At 40.7% G+C, this 19083-nt stretch overlaps 3 protein-coding genes across 4 annotated transcripts; 2 read left to right on the plus strand and 1 right to left on the minus strand.

Moving 5' to 3' along the window:
* Nucleotides 1–196: 196 nt before the first annotated feature.
* Nucleotides 197–10295, minus strand: tsfm (Ts translation elongation factor, mitochondrial). 2 transcript variants are annotated; one of them, XM_042406449.1, is made up of 6 exons: nt 10210–10295; nt 3492–3644; nt 3190–3318; nt 2963–3085; nt 1623–1704; nt 197–1117 (listed from the first exon to the last, which is right to left on the minus strand). In XM_042406449.1, the coding sequence occupies exons 2-6, from the start codon at nt 3570–3572 to the stop codon at nt 723–725; spliced, it is 810 nt and encodes a 269-aa protein (XP_042262383.1). In that variant the 5' UTR covers nt 3573–3644; nt 10210–10295; the 3' UTR covers nt 197–722. The 2 variants fall into 2 exon arrangements, with proteins under 2 accessions (XP_042262383.1, XP_042262382.1); XM_042406448.1 differs by lacking the exon at nt 10210–10295 and adding an exon at nt 3983–4110.
* On the plus strand, nt 5440–8187 carry endou (endonuclease, polyU-specific). Its single transcript, XM_042406451.1, has 9 exons — nt 5440–5743; nt 5859–5981; nt 6100–6222; nt 6713–6890; nt 7003–7208; nt 7329–7442; nt 7526–7632; nt 7732–7874; nt 7955–8187. The coding sequence occupies exons 1-9, from the start codon at nt 5686–5688 to the stop codon at nt 8073–8075; spliced, it is 1173 nt and encodes a 390-aa protein (XP_042262385.1). The 5' UTR covers nt 5440–5685; the 3' UTR covers nt 8076–8187.
* Nucleotides 10296–12189: 1894 nt separating the features above from the next.
* On the plus strand, nt 12190–18718 carry LOC121894099 (neurogenic differentiation factor 4-like). Its single transcript, XM_042406446.1, has 2 exons — nt 12190–13363; nt 15614–18718. The coding sequence occupies exon 2, from the start codon at nt 15620–15622 to the stop codon at nt 16610–16612; it is 993 nt and encodes a 330-aa protein (XP_042262380.1). The 5' UTR covers nt 12190–13363; nt 15614–15619; the 3' UTR covers nt 16613–18718.
* Nucleotides 18719–19083: the final 365 nt, after the last annotated feature.

Here is a 19083-nt window from a genome sequence, read left to right on the forward strand (position 1 = left end):
AGCAAGGAAAACCTCTTTCAGTGTTCATATGGGCACCCGACTGTTGTTTTAAGACACACTTGAAAAATGTGACCTTTAACGCTAAATAAAACCCCATTTTTATCTGAGAGTTTGTTTTACAGCCTGCTGACATCTTTGTCATGCAGAGAATTTTGTCAAAATTGACATTGTTTTGTGGAAAAGTTAATGGGAATCATTTGATTAATATTTAATTTTTTTATTCCTGCATTATGCACAATTTTTAGGCGAGTGCACATCAACTTTGACAAAAGTCAGGCACCATAAAGATGTATCTTTCAAGGTTTCATTCAACTTTACACTGAAATATATGAGGTTGAATGGAACTTGGAAACATGAAGGAAAAAATATGACAGCATGCCTGATAAAATGATCTTATGGGGAAGAAACAACATTTCAAAATGATTACAGAATACTGATTCAACAAGTAATACATCAAGCAAAATAGTGAATATTTCAATTTAAAATGCTGTGCAGAATATACGAATATAAACGGACTGAGATTTCCAGAAAAAAGACATTTTATTGTTGGATTGTTCATTTCTTCTGACACCAGTGCTGGCAGGCCTGCATACTCTGCTTTCAAATTCATGATGATGCTGTGTGACTGCCTGAATGTTAGTGAATAAACGTGAAATTGCATTTTATCTTTATATGAAACATAGACACGTAACATGTGGATAAATTATTTGCCCCCCCCCCCATCATTCTGCTGCTTCACCGGTTTTCTCGCCACATTGAAATCGGACAAAGTCCAACACTCGAGCCTGCTGACCCCTGAGGAACTGTGCCACAGTCCTGCTCGGATCTCCCAGGAAGGTCTGAGGCAGCAGGCGTGTCTCACTCTCGCCGCAGGGCAGGTCATCCATGTTGCCCAGAGACACAGGGGCCTCTCCCACTACGTGCTGTCCCAGCTTGCGACCTAAAGTTTCCTGTTCTCCCTCTTTTCCACCCTGGAATACGACCAGGGCACCGTAGCGCCCCATGGCCACCTCAGTCTGACCGGTCACACCACCGTGTACATATGAGCCGATGTGCCACTCAGCAGGGACACCCACTGTGACCGCCCGCTTCAGTGACATGTTCTCACCGAGGCGGCCTGAGAGGACAGAGAGAAGTTGCATCACTGAATGCTGCAATAAACTGTACTGATATCAGAAAAACATGCTGCATTTGTTAGATGGTAAAAAAACATTTTGAATAATTAATAAATGATTCATTCTAACCCTTTGTCTTATAAAGTCAATGAATTTACAGCTATATCCAGATGTTTTTTTGTCTTTTTCTTTTTGCTATGAAGCTTCAAAAATAATACCACAGCAATTTCAGCATTAAATCACAAAAAATGTTACACTGTTAGTAATTACAACAGTTATCTATCTTTAAAAGGTCAGACTTATGCTGCTAAATTTAGTCAATATATAATTATACTCAACCCTACAAAATAATTAGCAATGAAGATAGTGTTAAATGAAAATAAATGAAATGAAGTCTTCAGTTATCATTAAATGGTTCAGTAAGATCAGCAGGTTGGTTAAAATGTTTTGAATCCAAAACAGCAATATTTTAGACTGAAGTATACCATAAAAAAAGTTCTTACTGACCTATTGTCAGAGCCACCTGATCAGCAAGTGAAGCTCCTTCACCCACACTGAGTTTGCTCAAGTCATCAGCTGCCAGTGAAGTCTGAAAACAAATGTGATATGTTAACAAAGTCAAACTACAGTGAAGCAAATAGTGCTGATTCATTCTGATACTCTGATTTAACCAGCTGTACACAACTAAATATTTGTTTCTATTAGCGTCAACCTCCAGAAGTTAATTGAAATATTAAGTTAAAAGTACTGAAAGCTAATTACTGGCTCCACACGACCTCCATCAGCACACATGTGCTGCAAGATTAACTATGTACAGTAAGTGTGAAATTGAATGTAATGTAATTAAATTAACTTACAGCTGCTAATATTTGATGCTGATCTAACAATAGCTTTTGCTCAGGGAGCAATATTTTCTACAGGTCAAATTAAATCTTTTGAGAAATGATTTTCCAAATAGTTAAATAAGATATTAGTTTTACTCCACAAATAAAAAATGTGGAGCTAAACTAAAGTTGAGTGACAATTCTTCTTCTCAATATTAAATGCAGGTGTAACTAATGTAATTGCTCAAACAGAACCATCATTAGTTCAGTTATTTGTTCCACTTGTGCTTTTCTGACAATGACAATGAATCTGATTCTTTTGGGATCAATAAAGAAACACGATCGCTTCCAAAAGGTTGCATGACAGAAAGTTAGTAGATCATTATCCACACATAACCTGAAGGGTATTTCGCAAAGAGGAGAGAAGCAAGAAGATGAATGATGAAAGTCTGGCTTCAAAAAGAGTGATTTTGCACTTCTGTGAAGACCAGCTTCACCTGATTAACTTGTTACTCGTCTAGCTCAGATTAATGTATGTATGTAATGTCAGTTTGTACTCGCTCCTATGATCTAAAAGCAGGTAGAGAAAGACAGAGTGAAAAATCACTGATTTATGAACATTGCATGCATATAATTACTAAAAAGGATTAAAGTTGTGGCTTAATTAACCAAGATGGAGGTTGGCTGTCAAATGTCAACTACAGTTAAAGGAATGGTGCAACATTTTAGGAATCATTCTGAGTTCGATCCACAGATTGATATATCTCTCATATCTGTTAGCGATTAGGTTAGCTTTGCATTAAGAATTTTCCAAAATATAAAACTATTCCTTTAAGACAATAATGTGTAACTGCATTGAGTTGGCTGTACTGCAATAAAAAACAAACTTCTGTACCCTGTCACTTAAGGTATCTACTTATTTTTAGAGAAAATATTAATTTAATCAAATTAAGGGATTTTACTTCCAGCTCTAAAGTGGACGGAGCAGTTGCCCTCAGTACAACTCTTGGTGTGTTGCTTTACCTTCACATATCCTGTCTGGCTTTGGGTTTTGTTCCGGTGGTGAGCCATGGTGGCAAACGCCACGTCCTTAACCAGCTGCTGGAACTTCTCATTGCGGGCAACAAAGTCTGTCTCACAGTTAACCTGCACCAAACACACAAGAAGACAGACAAGAGATATCGCTGAGTGCCATCAAACTAGAGACAGAACAGTTGAGATGAAATAAATCCCTGCACCGCTGGCCTCACCTCCACGAGAACTGCAGCTTTATCTCCGACAAACAGACCGATCAGACCCTCTTTGGCTTTGCGACCCTCCAGCTTGTTTGCTTTGCTCCAGCCTTCCTTTTGAGCCTGCTCATGTAGCCAAGTCTCTGCCTGAAAGTTTGGTCATTTAAATAAAAAATAAGCTTCATGAACAAAGAACAACTATACATCACACCTTACTTTATTCATTACGGTCAGGTAGCCCTCCATAGGGAGGGAGAACGAGGTATATTTGTGTGTGTGCAAAACATTTGAACTGTTTGAGTCCATCATTTTGTTCGTACCTGTGTTATGTCATTATCAAACTTCTCCAGAGCTTTCTTGCAGTTTATGAAAGTGTATCCGGTGCTTTTCCGCAGCTTCATGAGGAGAGCCTTCTCAGCTGCCAGGAGCTGACATCCTGTGTGTAGTGACTGTACATGCTGGAGACTGCTGACCTGAGGATGACAGATAGATGGTAAAAGATGTTACCGTGGTTACAGTATAATCTCAAAAAGCCCAGTGACCCAGGTTTCCTCTGTCTGAAGGAGATAGTCAGAGAATGAAGCACAACTCTGTCAAAAGAAAGGCTTTATCCAGCAACAATGATATCTAACTAACAAGGAATTAGGATTAACTAGCGAAATGACTCCATTGAAACTGGCCTTACTGTATAATGTTGGCAAGTGAATCAGAAAGTAAGGAAGCTAACTTAAGACACAAACCAGCTGATGACAACTCAAGTTTTAGGTAAAATGTCAAGAAAGTGTTAAAGTGAAAGACTCGATCTTCTCACCTTTAAAACGTCTTTTGTAAATGTTCTGAATAAAAAGGTTAACGACATCTTTGAACCCTGCAGAAGTGAACTGTCTTATGAAAGCTCAGTATGTCATTGAAAATCCACGCTGTGTACGGAAGCCGAGTAGGGCCATAAATGTGAACGCAAAGTTATTTTTTGCTGCTCAGCGCCCTCTAGAGTTCAGGAGTATCACTGCAGGTCAGAATATATGATATGTCAATAACTTGTCAATAAAGACAATAATTCTGATCTCAAATATTAGTAGTAATAAAAAATATTAGCCTATTTGTATTTTTTCAAGCAAATAATAAAAAAATAAAGACTTGCTCTCTTTGCTCAGTGGTTCCCAACCTGGGGGGTCACAAGATGATTACAACGCAAAAAAAAAAATAAAATAAAAGAAAAGAAAGAAAGACAGGGAAAGATGAAACCCTCACTAAAATTGTGTTCATTCTTGTGAGACTTTCCTCATCTCATGTCTCATGAATTACCCAACTACTCGACCTCTTCAAGCCTCTAAAAATTGCTCAAATAAGACAAAGAAAGAAATCACCCTCTGGTTGGACTGGTCATAAGCAGTAGACATATGTATATGTACATATGTACATATATGAGCATGCACCACTTTGCACTCAGGTTGCAAAATACACATTTATCCAGTTTAAGGGGTCACCAGCCAAACGTTGTCCTTTAAAGTAAACATTGTTCACTGTTCTATAGAAACACACGGTTATTTGTGTACTTTTTTTTTCTTACAGCAACAACCACCCATCTGAACCTGAAAATATGCACATAACCAGTGTCCCACTTTCACCATCTTCATTATCAGTAAAGTGTAATTTGGGGGTAGACAAATGCTATGATTTCATTTAAGATTACAGAGGAACAAAAGTGATTTAAACTGCACGGACTCAAAGGCAGCAATACCCAGTAAAAAGAAACTACAATCCTACTGTTCTAGTTTTCAACATTGTTGACAGGTTGTTACACACTTTAATTTATAATGAAAAACACTTTGCTGTGTGTTATCTGTTGTTCCACAGGGAGTATGTGACCTCAGCATGTACAGGAACACTGAAGCCGGTGAGCTATTCTGAGCTATCATGTAGAAACTCTGTGAAATACAACATCTGTCACTCTGGCAGGAGATATAGGAAAGGTCTTCAAAGACTGTATAACCATACTTCACAGAGTTTTACTTTGTATTGGACATGATGCAACTGACTGTAAATGTGACACTAAGTTATATCATTTTTTTATTTAATAGCAATCATATTAACTATCAAAACAGAGCAAAAGTCTAAAACTGCGGTTGTTGTCACAACTCACAACTTGATATGGTTGTATTTTGATACATTAAAGAACCATCTGTGTGATAGGCAGGTGTGCAGTTTCACAGATAAGAGATAGAAGGTTTATTTACACTTTTTTAAAATTATATTAAGTGTCTACTTTGTAATCAGGTCCCATTTTCCAAAACATCAAGCACTTATAAACCTATAACAAATGCAGATAGCCGCTGTGAATCACTGACAACACATTTAGAGTGTTTTACCTAAAAGAAATTATCTTATTGAAATGGCTGACATCCTGACGTATGGGCTGGCTTATGGGCTGGATTGGTGGAGTGAAACTTGCTATAAAAGGGAAACCAAGATAACAGTCAGTCCACCTTGTTCTCAGGTTGCTGCTGAGCCAAGATGAAGATCATTGCTGTCTTTGCACTTTGCGTGACCCTGTTCTGCCAGGGATACGGCAGTAAGAAATTTTACTTCTCTAATATCACCATAACCCAACTTTAAAGGTTTCTGTATAACCATCTGTAAGTTATTTGTGTGTCATTAGGATATCAATCTGTCCTGTTGGTTTCTAGACACCCTGGACTCCTGTCAGGGTCGCTGTGGTTATGGAACAGACAGTAATTACTCCTGTCAGTGTAACCAAGCCTGTGAGCGCTTCAAAGACTGTTGTTCGGACTATGTTGAGTTCTGTAAAGGTTAGTGACAAAAGCCGAAAGCTGTCAGAAGAAACTCTTTGCAGTCTTTTGTAGAAAACTCTACATATATCAACATGTGTCAATATCCTCCTGTCACACATGTGTCTTTTCCTTTCAGTTGGATCCATGTCTTGTAAAGGCAGATGTGGTGAGAAATACAACTCTCAGAACAAGTGCCACTGCAACTCCAAGTGCACCAGGTACAATAACTGCTGCAGCGACTACGCAGAACTCTGCAACGGTAAGACAAATCATGTGTTAGCTATGGCTGAACCCTGCTCACGTGCCACAAAGAACATCACCGGTGTTAGTCAGCCAGTTGTTCTGTTTGTGTTGTACTTGTAACACCTGCTGACTTTCTCATGATGGACACTGAATCTAAAGACAGCAGTCAAACAATGCAAAAGCTCAATTTCTCGATCTACAGTTTATGACCACTACTGTAATCTTTTATTATAACATTTTGCCTTTTAATTCTGTTTATCTGGTTCTGTCAAAGTCTAATTCATGATTATGAATACATGTTGTCAACAGAGGCTTGTGTTGCCTGCCTTTAGTCCATATGACCAGTGGGTGTCACTGTTGTGCTGAGCAAAAAAAGGTTCAGTTTTCTCTGCACAACTTCACCTCTTCCCTCTATTTCTGCTACAGAAATGCAGAAGTCAATATTGTGTTTTAACAACAGTAATATAGGTGTGTGTGTGTGTGTGCTTGTTTGTGATGTTTTGCAGGTGGTGGGGGCGGTGGTGGGGGTGGCGTCGTTGTCACTGATGCTGAGATCAAGGCTATCTCTGAGACACTTTTCGCTCTGGACTCAAACAAGGCCTCAGCCTCAGAGTTGATCATTGACCCTCAAGCTCTGGTGCCAGACTCTCAGACCGGCTCCCAGACAGATCTCTCCTCTGTGCCGTGAGAACACATGTCTCATTATCACAGCACTCTCTCATTGGCTTGAAATCGATGTATTCACCCCCTTTTTTCTGTGTCATTTGTCATCTGCGTTTGTGTTTTGTACTTCCAGCTTGTTCAGCTATGTGGACGAGGAGGTCCTGTTCTCCAAGCCAACCTACGCAGCTCTCCTGGCTGTGCTGGACAACTACCAAAGGATGACAGGACAGACAGAGGACTTCAGTCCTCAGCAGCTGGCTGAGCAGGAAACCTTTGTCAATGAGACCATGTCCAACACTGAGCTGGGCAGAGAGCTGTTTGCCTTCCTCTACACCAAGGGTGACTAGATCGCCTTGTAATAGTCAATAATCACAATAACATACTCTCTGGTGATCAAGTAATGTAATTGCTTTTCACTTGATATTAGTGTTTATAATGGATGTTACTCTGGATTTGAAGGTATTTACGCATCTGAGGAAGAGTTCCTTCATGACTTGAAGATGATGTGGTTCGGTCTGTACTCCCGCTACAACAACAAGATGGATTCCAGCGGCTTCGAACACATCTTTGCAGGTTTGGACAGAGGAGATGTCTTTGAAACACTGCAGATGTCTTGCAAATATTTTTTTCTTTACATTTCTTACATTCTGTAACAGGAGAGGTCAAGAAAGGAAAGGTGTCTGGTTTTCACAACTGGATCCAGTTTTATCTTCTTGAGAAAAGAGGAGTGCTGAACTACTACAGCCACAGCTTCGACGGGCCTGTAAGCGTCAACAGTTAAGACCTCAACATGTTGGTTTTTGCTGTTACATGTGTAGCTCTAACTTCATTTTCTTTTTCTTTCTTTTTTCCCGGCTCTCAGTGGACCAACTACCCCGATGTCTTGGGGATGCAGTTCATGTGGGACGGTTACTACAAGCAGGTCGGTTCCGCAATCATCGGCTCCAGCCCTGAATTTGACTTCGCCCTTTACAGCCTCTGCTACATCACTCGCCCTGGAAAACAGTAAGTAATATCTAACTATCATGTTTTCTTGTGTGTGAGCCTTTCCTGATTTTTGTTGTTTTTGTGTCCCTGATCCTCAGGTGTTATCTGAGCCTGGGAGGAAAGACGCTGATTATCCAAACTTACACCTGGAATAACTCTTTCTATGGTGATGGGAAGAAGTTTATCGGCTCTGCCTTTCCTGCAACCCCCAGGAACTGAAGCTGTCATCGACGAAGAGTCCAAAATAAAGAGTAAGGTCTAGACCTGCTCCATGTAAAAAGTGCCATGAGATAACTTCTGTTGTGATTTGGTGCTATATAAATAAAATTGACTTGACTCAACTTACAGAAGACCCTGCTAGTGTGTCATTACACTCATGATATAAATGAATTGAAATAATTTACTAATAGACATTATTTTAAGTCCCAAATGCCTTAATAAAGCAGTCCAGGATAATGCAGAAAAGCAAATCTTGCATAAATAAAACGGTAAGCCAGACAGTCCATTCATCTGCAGTAAAACCTTTCTGAGTAGCCTTACAGAGCATGAGAATGTGGTGCTCTCCCAGGGGCACGATCAAACTGTGCCTAATGGGGCAAAAAATGGGCGTTTACACACCATGAGTGGGTACAATACTAACACCAACCTTTCAGTAGTGAGAGCATGTGTGCATTTGACACAATTGCTTATTGTCTTACAAAACCGCAAAACAAAATACAGTCTTTTGCAATATGAACTATAGAAACAAAAAGACATTAACAGATTCTGTTCTGCTTGACCTGCTCCAAACAGTAGCCACCAGCTAAACCTGTTCTTATCAGCTGCCCATAAAGCTGCGTGTGTAACTCCCCAGTTGGGGTTAAGTGTGTGTGTGTGTGCGTGTGTGTGTGTCCAGCTGGGATGGGGGTTGATTTTACTCTTTCACTCATCTAGGGTGACTAACAGGATAAATTCTGGTCTGCCGACAGAACAGGGGGACACACTTGCAGCCTGTTTAAAGAAAGTATTACAGGAGATGGATCTGCCACTGATCCCATTGTCCACCAGTCTGTGTGCATTCAGGCAAAATAAGAGCACAAGACCCGTCAGTTTGCAGGAAAGCTACAGTCTTCAGTGATTCATCTGGCCTCACATGCAGTCAAAGTGTTTCAGCAACATGACAATAAAGTTAGCTCAGGGAAGAATTTCTCTTGCTATTTTGTCAAACCGTATTACATTTTCTGAGCTGTTGACTCCAGAAATTAGAAGAGTAAATCTTCTCTCTTTTCACATTGCCCTGTTTTTAAAGCCCACATGGAATCAAATTAAATCACAATGGGGCAAATAAAAGAAAAAAAGATTCAATTGTTTCTTTTGTCACTCACACAACTTCATAATCGAATTATAGCTGGCCACCCGCCAGCGTGTCCTCGCATCCCCCCCAAATGGGCTTCTCCTGGCAGATCTCGTGAGCCACCTGACTTTTGTTTTGTAATTATATTATCCCGCTCTCCCTTTAGCATGTTGCAGCTAATGGCTGCGCGGGCCGGCCCAGCTGCACATGCAGAAACAAAGCTGCTTATGGGGCCAGACAATGGACCCGTGGAAAAGGGACGCCTGAAGGCGGTCAGCCAATGAGTACGCACAACAGGGGGCCAACAGAGGGTTTAGGGAAGGGTTAAGGGGGTTTAGGGGTTCAGGCAGAGGGGGGGTGGGTGGGTGACTATTTTATCCAGTAGTGGGGTCCATCAATGAGATGGTTAGTAGGAGGACACATGGTCAACATCACCCCTGTCTCCCCAGGGTCGGTGCTGGGCTGGAGGGAGGTTCAAGTTTGGCTTAGATGCCGGTCATTTCTAAAGTTGATGGGAGACCATGAAACACAGAGTAACGTTCATTCTCTGGAGTGTTTTGTGCGCTTTCCAAACAATTTGATGACCATATTGTCATTGCAATGACCAATAGTATTCATTTTAAAGTGGATACCCACATATGTAGAGTAAGAGATACAATCTTGGTCCGCTGAAGTGACCTTGTTATGTTATTGCTGCACCAAAAGTATATCCAAGGCTGCTGATATTGTAGGGAAAAAAAAGATTTTGATTGCTGCATATTCAATTTAGCCACATCCTTAACATGCACACACACAAACAAACACACTCATATGCACATATACACACACACACTTCTCATGCTGTGGTGTTGGCATCTCTCCTAGGATTTCCAGTATGACAGATGGACAAAGCCCACTTTCCCCCACTGTCACACACAGAAGCACTGGGGATTCAGAGGAAGGTCATGTTTGTGTGTGTACTGGAGTGAAGTTTTATCTGTCCTTCATCATAATAACTAATTTCCCATCTAATAAACATACCTAGAAAAGGTTAGGGAGTGCCCTCCGAGCAATGCGGACATGCTGAGTGAGCTGAGCAGCCAGTGGAGAATAGAGGAGCATCTGAGCCACAGACCACTGAAATAAGAGAAATGATTAAGACCATCTGCAGCAGGACTTCATCATGTGTGGCCAGCACTGAGGGACCTGGGGACATTATGGCATACATACTGTACAGGATTCACTTGAGCACCACTTGTAGAACAAGATTGCACAATATAAGTAGGTCAAACTGGAAAAAAACGAATGAAAAGGTGGCAAAAAAGTGTAATTAGTCATGACACACGTTATTTAGCAAAGTGGGATGCAACTCACACTCCCTGAAACAAAATAATAAACAAATTCTAATTTATTTTAGTATCATAAACAGTGTAATGACAGTATGCAGCGGGGAAACAGCCCTCAGCTAGCATAGTCCCCTGCTAGTTCCACTCTGGGGATGCAAGAGGCCCGGCTCCGCTATTCCCATTTCAGGCTGCAGGTGTGAAGTAGGAGAGGCACAGACCCAGGGGGAAGAGCAGTGGGTAAGGTGGTCGGCCTGGGGATGGACGGGGAATGAGAAGAGCGTACTTTGGGTGTGCAGATTACCTACCTCAGGCCTCCCTGTTAAGAGCATGTGGTGCTCTGCTCCGAAATCACGCATATTCTCTGCCTCACTGTTCCCTGATCAGTGAGGATGAGTGTCGGGGGACGAGCCATCCTGTACTGTACTGTTCACCTCTTACATTACTGTGGTTCAGGGACAGATTATGACTATTTATTTGTGGCATATACTCACCTGGAATTAAAACAAGAAAGATTATTTCATTCTTATAATCTGACCAAACAGACTTTTGACACTCTTCATTATAATCTTTTTAAGTTTAGTAAGTATATGTGCTACAATCTAATTACAACCAAGTCTATTATCTTAAAGTGTTGAACTGTCCTACAAGTCTTCAGTTGTAATTTACCAGATTAACTAAAAATGACAGAATCACCTTACAAAAAGCATAAATTATGCCTGTTCAGACATGAATTACTGTAGTTTCACATACAGCACGTCCATGTTAGTCACCTTTATTTGGGATAGATGTATGTATGCACATCTAAACTGAAGCAGGCAGGTGCTGGGCTGAAAGTGAGTAAAAGTCGAAAAACAAAGACACAGCTTGCATACTGCAGGGCTACAATGTCCACATATAATTTATTGCACCAAGGTGACGTTTTGAGCAAACCTGCTCTTCATCACACTTGAGTCTGATGAAGAATCACTCTTATTTCTAAAAAAAGAACAATGTTATAAGTGTCACCTTTGTTAAACAGCTCTGAAACACGAGAATCTTTTGCATTTCTTTACTGACTGTTTAGACGCCTCTCCTGAATGTTACAGCCGACGATCCACACGTTCATTTTTGCATTTCCTTTCTAAGGTGATTCAAAGCCTCAGATCAAATATGTGTGCATGTGGGATTTATATGATCCTTGCAGCTGATCATTTGATCAACAAGTACAAGTGTGATGATAAACTTTTCAGACATGCCATGAAAGCCTTTTACTGATAAAAGTAAAGTCAGCTTGTGGTGGCCCGCATACTTTACGTGGATGATTTTACCACCTTTTAAAAGTCTCCCCCCACTCAATGATGTGTTTTGCTAATTGTTACTTTACTCAGATGTTTGAGCTTCACTGTACAGAATGATGTGTGTGTTTGACACTAGAAGGTTGTTTTCATAGCCTGAGTTTAAGACTAGAGCTGCAATGATAAATTGACTAATTGATTAGTCGATCGACAGAAAATTAATCACCAACTATCTTGATAATTGATTAACTGCTTAAAGTTATTTTTTAAATAAACAATGTCCAAATTTTCTTTCAGCTTCTTCAATGGGAATATTTTCAGGTTCCTTTAGTCTTCTATGATAGTAAACTGAATATCTTTGGGTTGTGGACGTCATCTTGGGCTTTGGGGAACAGTGATTGTCATTTTTCACCATTTTCTGACATTTTATTGACCAAATGACAAATCAGTTGCAGCCCTGTTTATGTGAATAATGTGAAAACTTGAAACTTCCAGTGCACGTACACAGAGAACTGACATTTCAGTGTCCAGTAAGTAAATATCAGAAATGTTCACCTAAACTATTTGCATATTCATAGATTCTTGATTTTACAATTAGAAAGAAGAAGCATGGTTTTAAATAAGTTTAATGTAACTTTTTTGTTGGAAAAATAAAACATTTTTTTTATGTCAGTATTTTTATATTAAATGATTACATATCTGGAAGGAATCTTTACGTCATTTTCAACTTTCAGGATACTAAAATGAAATAAATTTAGCTCCAATGATGATGGAGCTACTCAAAAATACTGACAAGCTAATAAATCATTTCATTTAGAGAGAGCTGCTCGATCATGCAATGTGGGTCATTTTGCTTTAAATGATTGATAATCCAGAGGGCACGGACCTATATTCTGCAACAAATGAGTCCCAAAGACACTCTCGATACTGTAACTGCACACCTCATCTGCTCAGAGCTGCCTCTTGGGAGAAATGAACTTGTTCAACAGCGTATCTCCGCAGTGCGGAGGGATGGATGGCTGGAAGAGGGGACGGAGCAAACACCTGCTCACATGCAACTTCAAGCTGTCACATACAGTTAAGCTCAGCCGACTGAGCGCGTCTCCCCACAGCTCAATGCATAGCCTACGTGCTGCGGATTTGGCGGCCACTCTTCCAAAGCAACAAAGAGCCGGGGCCTCTCCTGCCTGTCTGGAGAATTTCAGAGAGCCTATGCATATCTCCCGGACCCTACACACACACACACACACACACACACACACACACACACACACACACACACACACACACACACACACACACACACACACAGGCGACGAGCCACGGGCCGGCCACGCGCAGCTCCAGCGCGTCAGCAGGAATTGGATGGGAGTGAGGGAGGTGAAGGGGGAGGGAGGAGCTTTATGAGTGGAGGTTAAAGCCAGAGCCCCCGCAGAGTGACCCGCACTGAGACTGGAGACAACACGGTACTTCTTCACTGTCTGATGGACAGAGAGACCGGACTGTGATCCGTAGAGAAAAGAAAACTATCATCTGACAAACTTCCAGAGGAGGTCCTGGGACACACCAGCACAGGTACTTGTCTTCTATCTAATTTTATAAATGATTAAATATAATTTTACGCAGCCTGGAAAAGTTGCAGGCCTAAATCAAATGCAGCAATTACTTATATTTCAGTTTGTGACAATTATGTGGTGACATTTTGGCACAGCTTTGGACTGCAACTGACAACTCCATAAAAAAGTCAACAGGCAGTAAATATAGGCCATCTAATGAAAAATATGCAGCCTATAAAAGGCTTAATGTGCCTCAACTGGCATTTAGCAAATAGCTGCCCAAGCACGCAATTTGTGGCGAGACGTTAATATTTCTGGGAATTTCAACTTCAATTCAATCAGTCCTCTGTCTGTCACTGATCTGGGGATGTCGATCTTTCATTTAATCCCATGGTCGTCGCTTCATCCAGGGAGCAAATCCTGCGATGGCCCAGATTGAGGTTGCCTCCTGTCAGTGACTTGATCTCACTGGGATATTACCAGTTCAGAAGTTGACTGGGATTACGCCGAGTGAGTGAGAGAGAGGGGGGGGAGGAGGGGGGAGAAAAGGAATGGAAATAGATTATTCATGTATATAAATATATGTATAAAAACAGCAAAAATAAATCGTCGTTATTTTCTTTCGTCCAATCAGCCGGCGCGACAGGAGGAGCTGTCCGGTGCTGAAAACGTCGTCCCGGTTTGATAGTAACAAAATAGTTCACAAAATACTTTGTTATGACTATTGATTATTGGTAATGAAAACGTCTAACAGGCTCCATCCTTTACAGAGCTTTAGACAGAGCAATTGGACTAGACACCAAAAGGAAGGTCTCTAAATCCTATTATTAGTTGGATTTTTATATTTAATTTTTCAGCTAACTGTTAAATTATATTTTCTCTAATTCTGTATTGCCCACTGGTCTAAATGCTGTCTTCCTCACTGATAGTGTCCTTTATTAATTCATTGAAAGTAGTCAAATTTAAACATATTTAGTCGTAAAATACTGGAGTCCATAGCCTTTAAAATACCCATTATATGTACGTTTTTAATTGTATAATGTAAACAGAAAAATGAAAAAGGACATGACCTCAGTGTCCTAACTGATATCAACAGTCCTGATCCTTCACCACTGTCAAGTCAGTTTTAATTACAGTATCTGATATCACAAATCACAAATTTGCCTCAAGAGGGGTTTAAAGTCTCTACAGAGTACAAAACTCTATCCTTACGCCCTCGGTTTAGATTAAAAAACTCCCTGAGTTGCAATCGTAATTACTCATTATCATTATCGTCATGCTTTCATGTCAAGCCAGGAAAAATAAACCATCAACTGATTTATGCTCAGCTACCTGAATACCAGCCAAAGCTTCAACCTGATGTAAAAATGTTCATAGGCTGCCTCATAATCTTAGTATCATTACACAAAGGCTGGATTAGAGCACCCACAGACATCTGTAAGCTTTGGTGAGTCAGGAGTCCGCCAGTTCAAGCAAAGACTGTCAGGTGTTTCCATTCTTCAGTGGTGGAAAAAGTAAGTAGAAGTATCAATAAAACAAAGTATCATTACAAGTAAAACTTTACTTAAATAAAAGTACAGAAGTGTTATCAGCAAAATGTACCTACAGTATTCATTGTGTACAATGTTTCCTTTCAGAGTGTTAGATTATTATTTTGGACTATTATCACTGTTGCCTTAACATGGATGCAGCATTTTTAAATGCAGCATATTTTGTTGCAGTGGGTTAAGTTGGTGTTAATGTTGGTAGTTTAATTTTATATCTTTGTACATAAGGTCTTATAGTCTACAAAGTAACTAGCAGCTGTCAGATAAATGTAATGTAGCAAAAAGTACTAATATTTTGCTCTGATATGCAGTGGAGTGAAAGTATGAAGCATAAAAAGGCATAAAATGTAACATAAAATGGAAATACTAAAGTACAAGCACCTCAAAGGTGTGCTTACAGTAAGTATGGTACTTAAACGCACTTAGTTACTCTCAACCACTGACATTCTTCCTCTGTGGTTGTATATGGAATATATATATATACATATATATACACACACACACACACACATATATATATATATATATTACATTCATGATGTCCCCTGCAATAACAAAGTGCATAGATTGCATAAACATAATATCAGTATAGATGATTTCCTCTATTGATCATCATGTCCATGTTTTTCTGAAATGAATACTTAAGACAACAGGATCATTTATAAATGTCAGTATTTTCACCACATCACATGTGTTTGATAAAGATTCTCTCTTGTTTCTAGAGGACTATGATGATTAAACCGTACGTGAGACAAGGGGATGGCGAGGAGGACGTCAGCCCTCTGCAGTGGATGGATGGCGACATGAGCTCACCTGATGGAGACGCGTCATCACACCACTACAGAGCGAGTGGCGTTAACCAGCAGGCCAGGGAGGTGGGGAGTGAGGATGCTGAGGAAGATGAAGAGGACGAAGAGGAAGGACAAGAGGATGAAAACGGGTCCAAGCGGCGGGGGCCTAAGAGAAAGCGGATGACCAAGGCCCGACAGGAGCGCTTCCGTGCCAGGCGTGTAAAGGCCAACGCCAGGGAGCGCTCACGTATGCATGGTTTAAACGACGCGCTGGAGAACCTGCGCAGCATCATGCCCTGTCACTCCAAAACCCAGAAACTGTCCAAGATCGAGACACTACGGTTGGCCCGCAACTACATTTGTGCTCTGTCCGAGGCCCTGGAGGGGGGTCTTTCCACAGAGAGCAGAGCTTTCATGGAGACCATGTGTAAAGGCCTCTCGCAGCCCACCACCAACCTTGTCGCAGGCTGTCTGCAGCTGGGTCAGACTCCAGGTGTCGGGGTGAGGCCTGAGGACAGACACGGAGTTCGGGCCCCGTCTACTCCTCTCGGTGGCGTGGTGAGCTACTCCTCTCCTGGCCTGCCGAGTCCGCCGTACGGCACTTTTGACTCTGCTCACCTGCTTCACCTGAGGGCGATGAAAGGAGGAGTGTATGAGAATCACTCACCAAATGAGTACAACGCCGGCGGAGTGGGGACCCCTCCTTACGAAGGCCCCCCTACACCACCTCTGAGCATCAGCAACAACCTGGTGCCCAAACAGGAGCCTTCACCCCACTACTTACCCCCACATCACTACTCGCCCTCCCCTGCAGATCAAGGCCTGTATCAGACTCAGACTGGCTACGACGTACACATAGAGGGGCCGTATGACTCCTACCATCCGCCGCACATGCCCCCCCGACAGATAACCCCCATCTACAGAGACTAAGATGGATCAGGAGGGTCGATTCTGCTTCAGCCATCGACACAACCTGACTGATTGAGTCCGCTCTTCGATTCTTCATGAACACTGACTGACGTCTCTTAAGACCTTCTCAGTAGAAAGACTGAAAGTAGAAGAACTGTAGAATAAAACTGCTTTGTTTACACGTGTGCTGCACAATAGATTAGCACTAAACATCGTTGAAATTAGAAAATACTTGATTTAAAACATTTTCCTACATTACCAAATGTTTTAAGGGCCTTTTAAGTCCTAACAAGAAATTTCACTTTGACCACATAGTCGTGATGGATTATCTGCTACATCCTGTTAATATAAGCACTTCCAATTTAGCTTTGGTAACATCAGATGTTCTACATAAATTAAAGTATTTTTATTTATTCTCTAATTTAATACAGTATATATGGGCTTTGTTCTGATGTGCCAGTGTGTGTTTGGTTTTTCCTTTTGTATATATATTTGTGGTCAAGGCTTCTCTTTGTTTGCTACTTAGATTGATAGTTTCTCTCTTTTTTCTTTCTTTTGTGTCCCGTTTTCTTTGTTGTGTATTATTTTCATGTTTTGCACTCAAAAACGCATTCAGAGGTAGATTTCATAGCACAATGTAGCCGATCATCGGAGGGTGTTGTCTGCAGAGGGAAGATGTTTTGATTTATAGACAAAGAAAAATGAAATGGGAGAAAATGAGCAAGGAGTTTAAGTGGGAGACAAGAAAAACTGTCATTCTCAGGTTAACATTGGATATAATATTTCCAACAAATTTTGCATTGGATACAATGTAATTTTTTACTATTTTTAATTTTTGTTGAATAATTGATGTTATTAAAATATTAAAAATCCAATCAGCTAATGGATTCTGTGGTTGATTTTTGTTAAAGTAGTTGATACATAGACTGAAATGTCCTGGGCTGATGTCAACACATTAGTCTTCATCTTTTTGTCTCATACTACACCTTCAGCATTTCAGCATCCTGTTTACTCGCTATTTTGTTTCTCATTTTTCTACCCAGATCTCATGGTTTAGCAGCACTAATCCTCTGGCCGTCTTTTAATGAAAGGGCGGCTGTGCAAGGCGGGATTGTAAGATAAAGATTTATGATTAACGTGGCTGCCCGGCCACACAGATCCTCTCCTTCACTGACACTGGGACGGCATAATGCTGTCCTGAAATTCACTCAGACCACAACTTTACACTCACATATGTAATAAACGTGTGTAAATTTATACCCTTGACCTTTCAAATACAGAGGCATTTATAATACCTAAATCAAGATTTATGGGGGTGAAGACCTTTCCCATTGTTGATGTATCGATAAATAATTAGAGAAACATTAAAGCTGGAAAAGAAAAAATAATAAAGTAGAACAATTGAAGAGGTAAAAATTAATACCAGGTTGGAAATATAAAACCAAGGTGAGAAAATGATAAAGACAATAACAGACATCTGATCTAAGAGCAGCCACTTCTGTTCATTCATGTGTCTACGCTGGTCAGTGTGAAGGCCACCCACTGAGAGGTCAGTTGGGAAGGGTCACAAGGTCACACTGGGTCACAGCTAACTGGTGGGAATGGTCTGAAAGAGTCACCAGTTGCATCATCACTCTGCTGGTCAATTTGTCTTTCTGCATCTTTCCCATCTAGAACAGTGAGCGCTAGATAAGTATGATGTTAGAGGTTATATTATGGATGAAACACTCATAATCCTGATGAGCATCCCACGCTTGACCTGCGTTTGGGAGAAATATATCGCTTTGTTTTCACAAGGATTAGTATAAGCCTGTGTGTATGTGTATGTGTATGTGTATGTGTGTGTGTGTGTGTGTGTGTTTTGCGTTTGCAGTACTTACCAGGGAAACCAGGGACTGACTCTGAAGAGTGTGATGAATAACAAAAACAAGACATTTTCGTGCTCCTAAGAGGCACAGACGATCCCAAGACAAGACATGTAGGATATTCCTTCTTTTATCCACATGATAGAATAAAAACAGATGATGGACTAATGTCTCGAGAAAATAAACCATTTACCATTTAAAAAAGGCAGTTTTTCACCCAAGTCAAACAAAGGACTGCAATTGCCCTTACCCTTTTTGACCCTTGACCCCTTTTGACTAGACACTGGTCTAAATCTGGAGGCTACAATAGCAGCAGAGATACCACAGCGCTGCTCCGCTCTTCTAAAAGATATTTTTTATTTCAGCCAGCTAGTTTCCTGGTCAAAAAAGAAACTTTTGTTCATAATATTGTCAATATTCAACAGTAGCAGCTCTCTACTGCCTGAACATTATAAGTTAACAATATCATATATACACTACAAAATACATGAGAGTGTATGTGTGTGTTCTAGTAAGTGTATGTATGTGTATTCCTGTGTGTGCACAACTTGCGTGCATGGTTGTGTTATTTGGGATAAAACAGTATTAAGCAGCTGATCAGAGCTCAGTGTCTGAACTGTTGCATTA

Source organism: Thunnus maccoyii, chromosome 3, assembly GCF_910596095.1.
Source record: "Thunnus maccoyii chromosome 3, fThuMac1.1, whole genome shotgun sequence".
NCBI lineage: Eukaryota > Metazoa > Chordata > Actinopteri > Scombriformes > Scombridae > Thunnus > Thunnus maccoyii.

Bases quoted from the DNA above. Each gene is read 5' to 3' on its own strand.
- tsfm (XM_042406448.1), bottom strand. From the start codon at position 4,030: ATGTCGTTAACCTTTTTATTCAGAACATTTACAAAAGACGTTTTAAAG. The intron at 3,319-3,491 runs GTACGAACAAAA...CCAAACTTTCAG, and splicing joins TTGATAATGACATAACACAG to GCAGAGACTTGGCTACATGA. The intron at 1,705-2,962 runs GTAAAGCAACAC...ATTTGTTTTCAG, and splicing joins GCCAGACAGGATATGTGAAG to ACTTCACTGGCAGCTGATGA.
- endou (XM_042406451.1), top strand. From the start codon at position 5,686: ATGAAGATCATTGCTGTCTTTGCACTTTGCGTGACCCTGTTCTGCCAG. The intron at 5,982-6,099 runs GTTAGTGACAAA...TTTTCCTTTCAG, and splicing joins CTATGTTGAGTTCTGTAAAG to TTGGATCCATGTCTTGTAAA. The intron at 7,633-7,731 runs GTAAGCGTCAAC...CCCGGCTCTCAG, and splicing joins GCCACAGCTTCGACGGGCCT to TGGACCAACTACCCCGATGT.
- LOC121894099 (XM_042406446.1), top strand. From the start codon at position 15,620: ATGATGATTAAACCGTACGTGAGACAAGGGGATGGCGAGGAGGACGTC.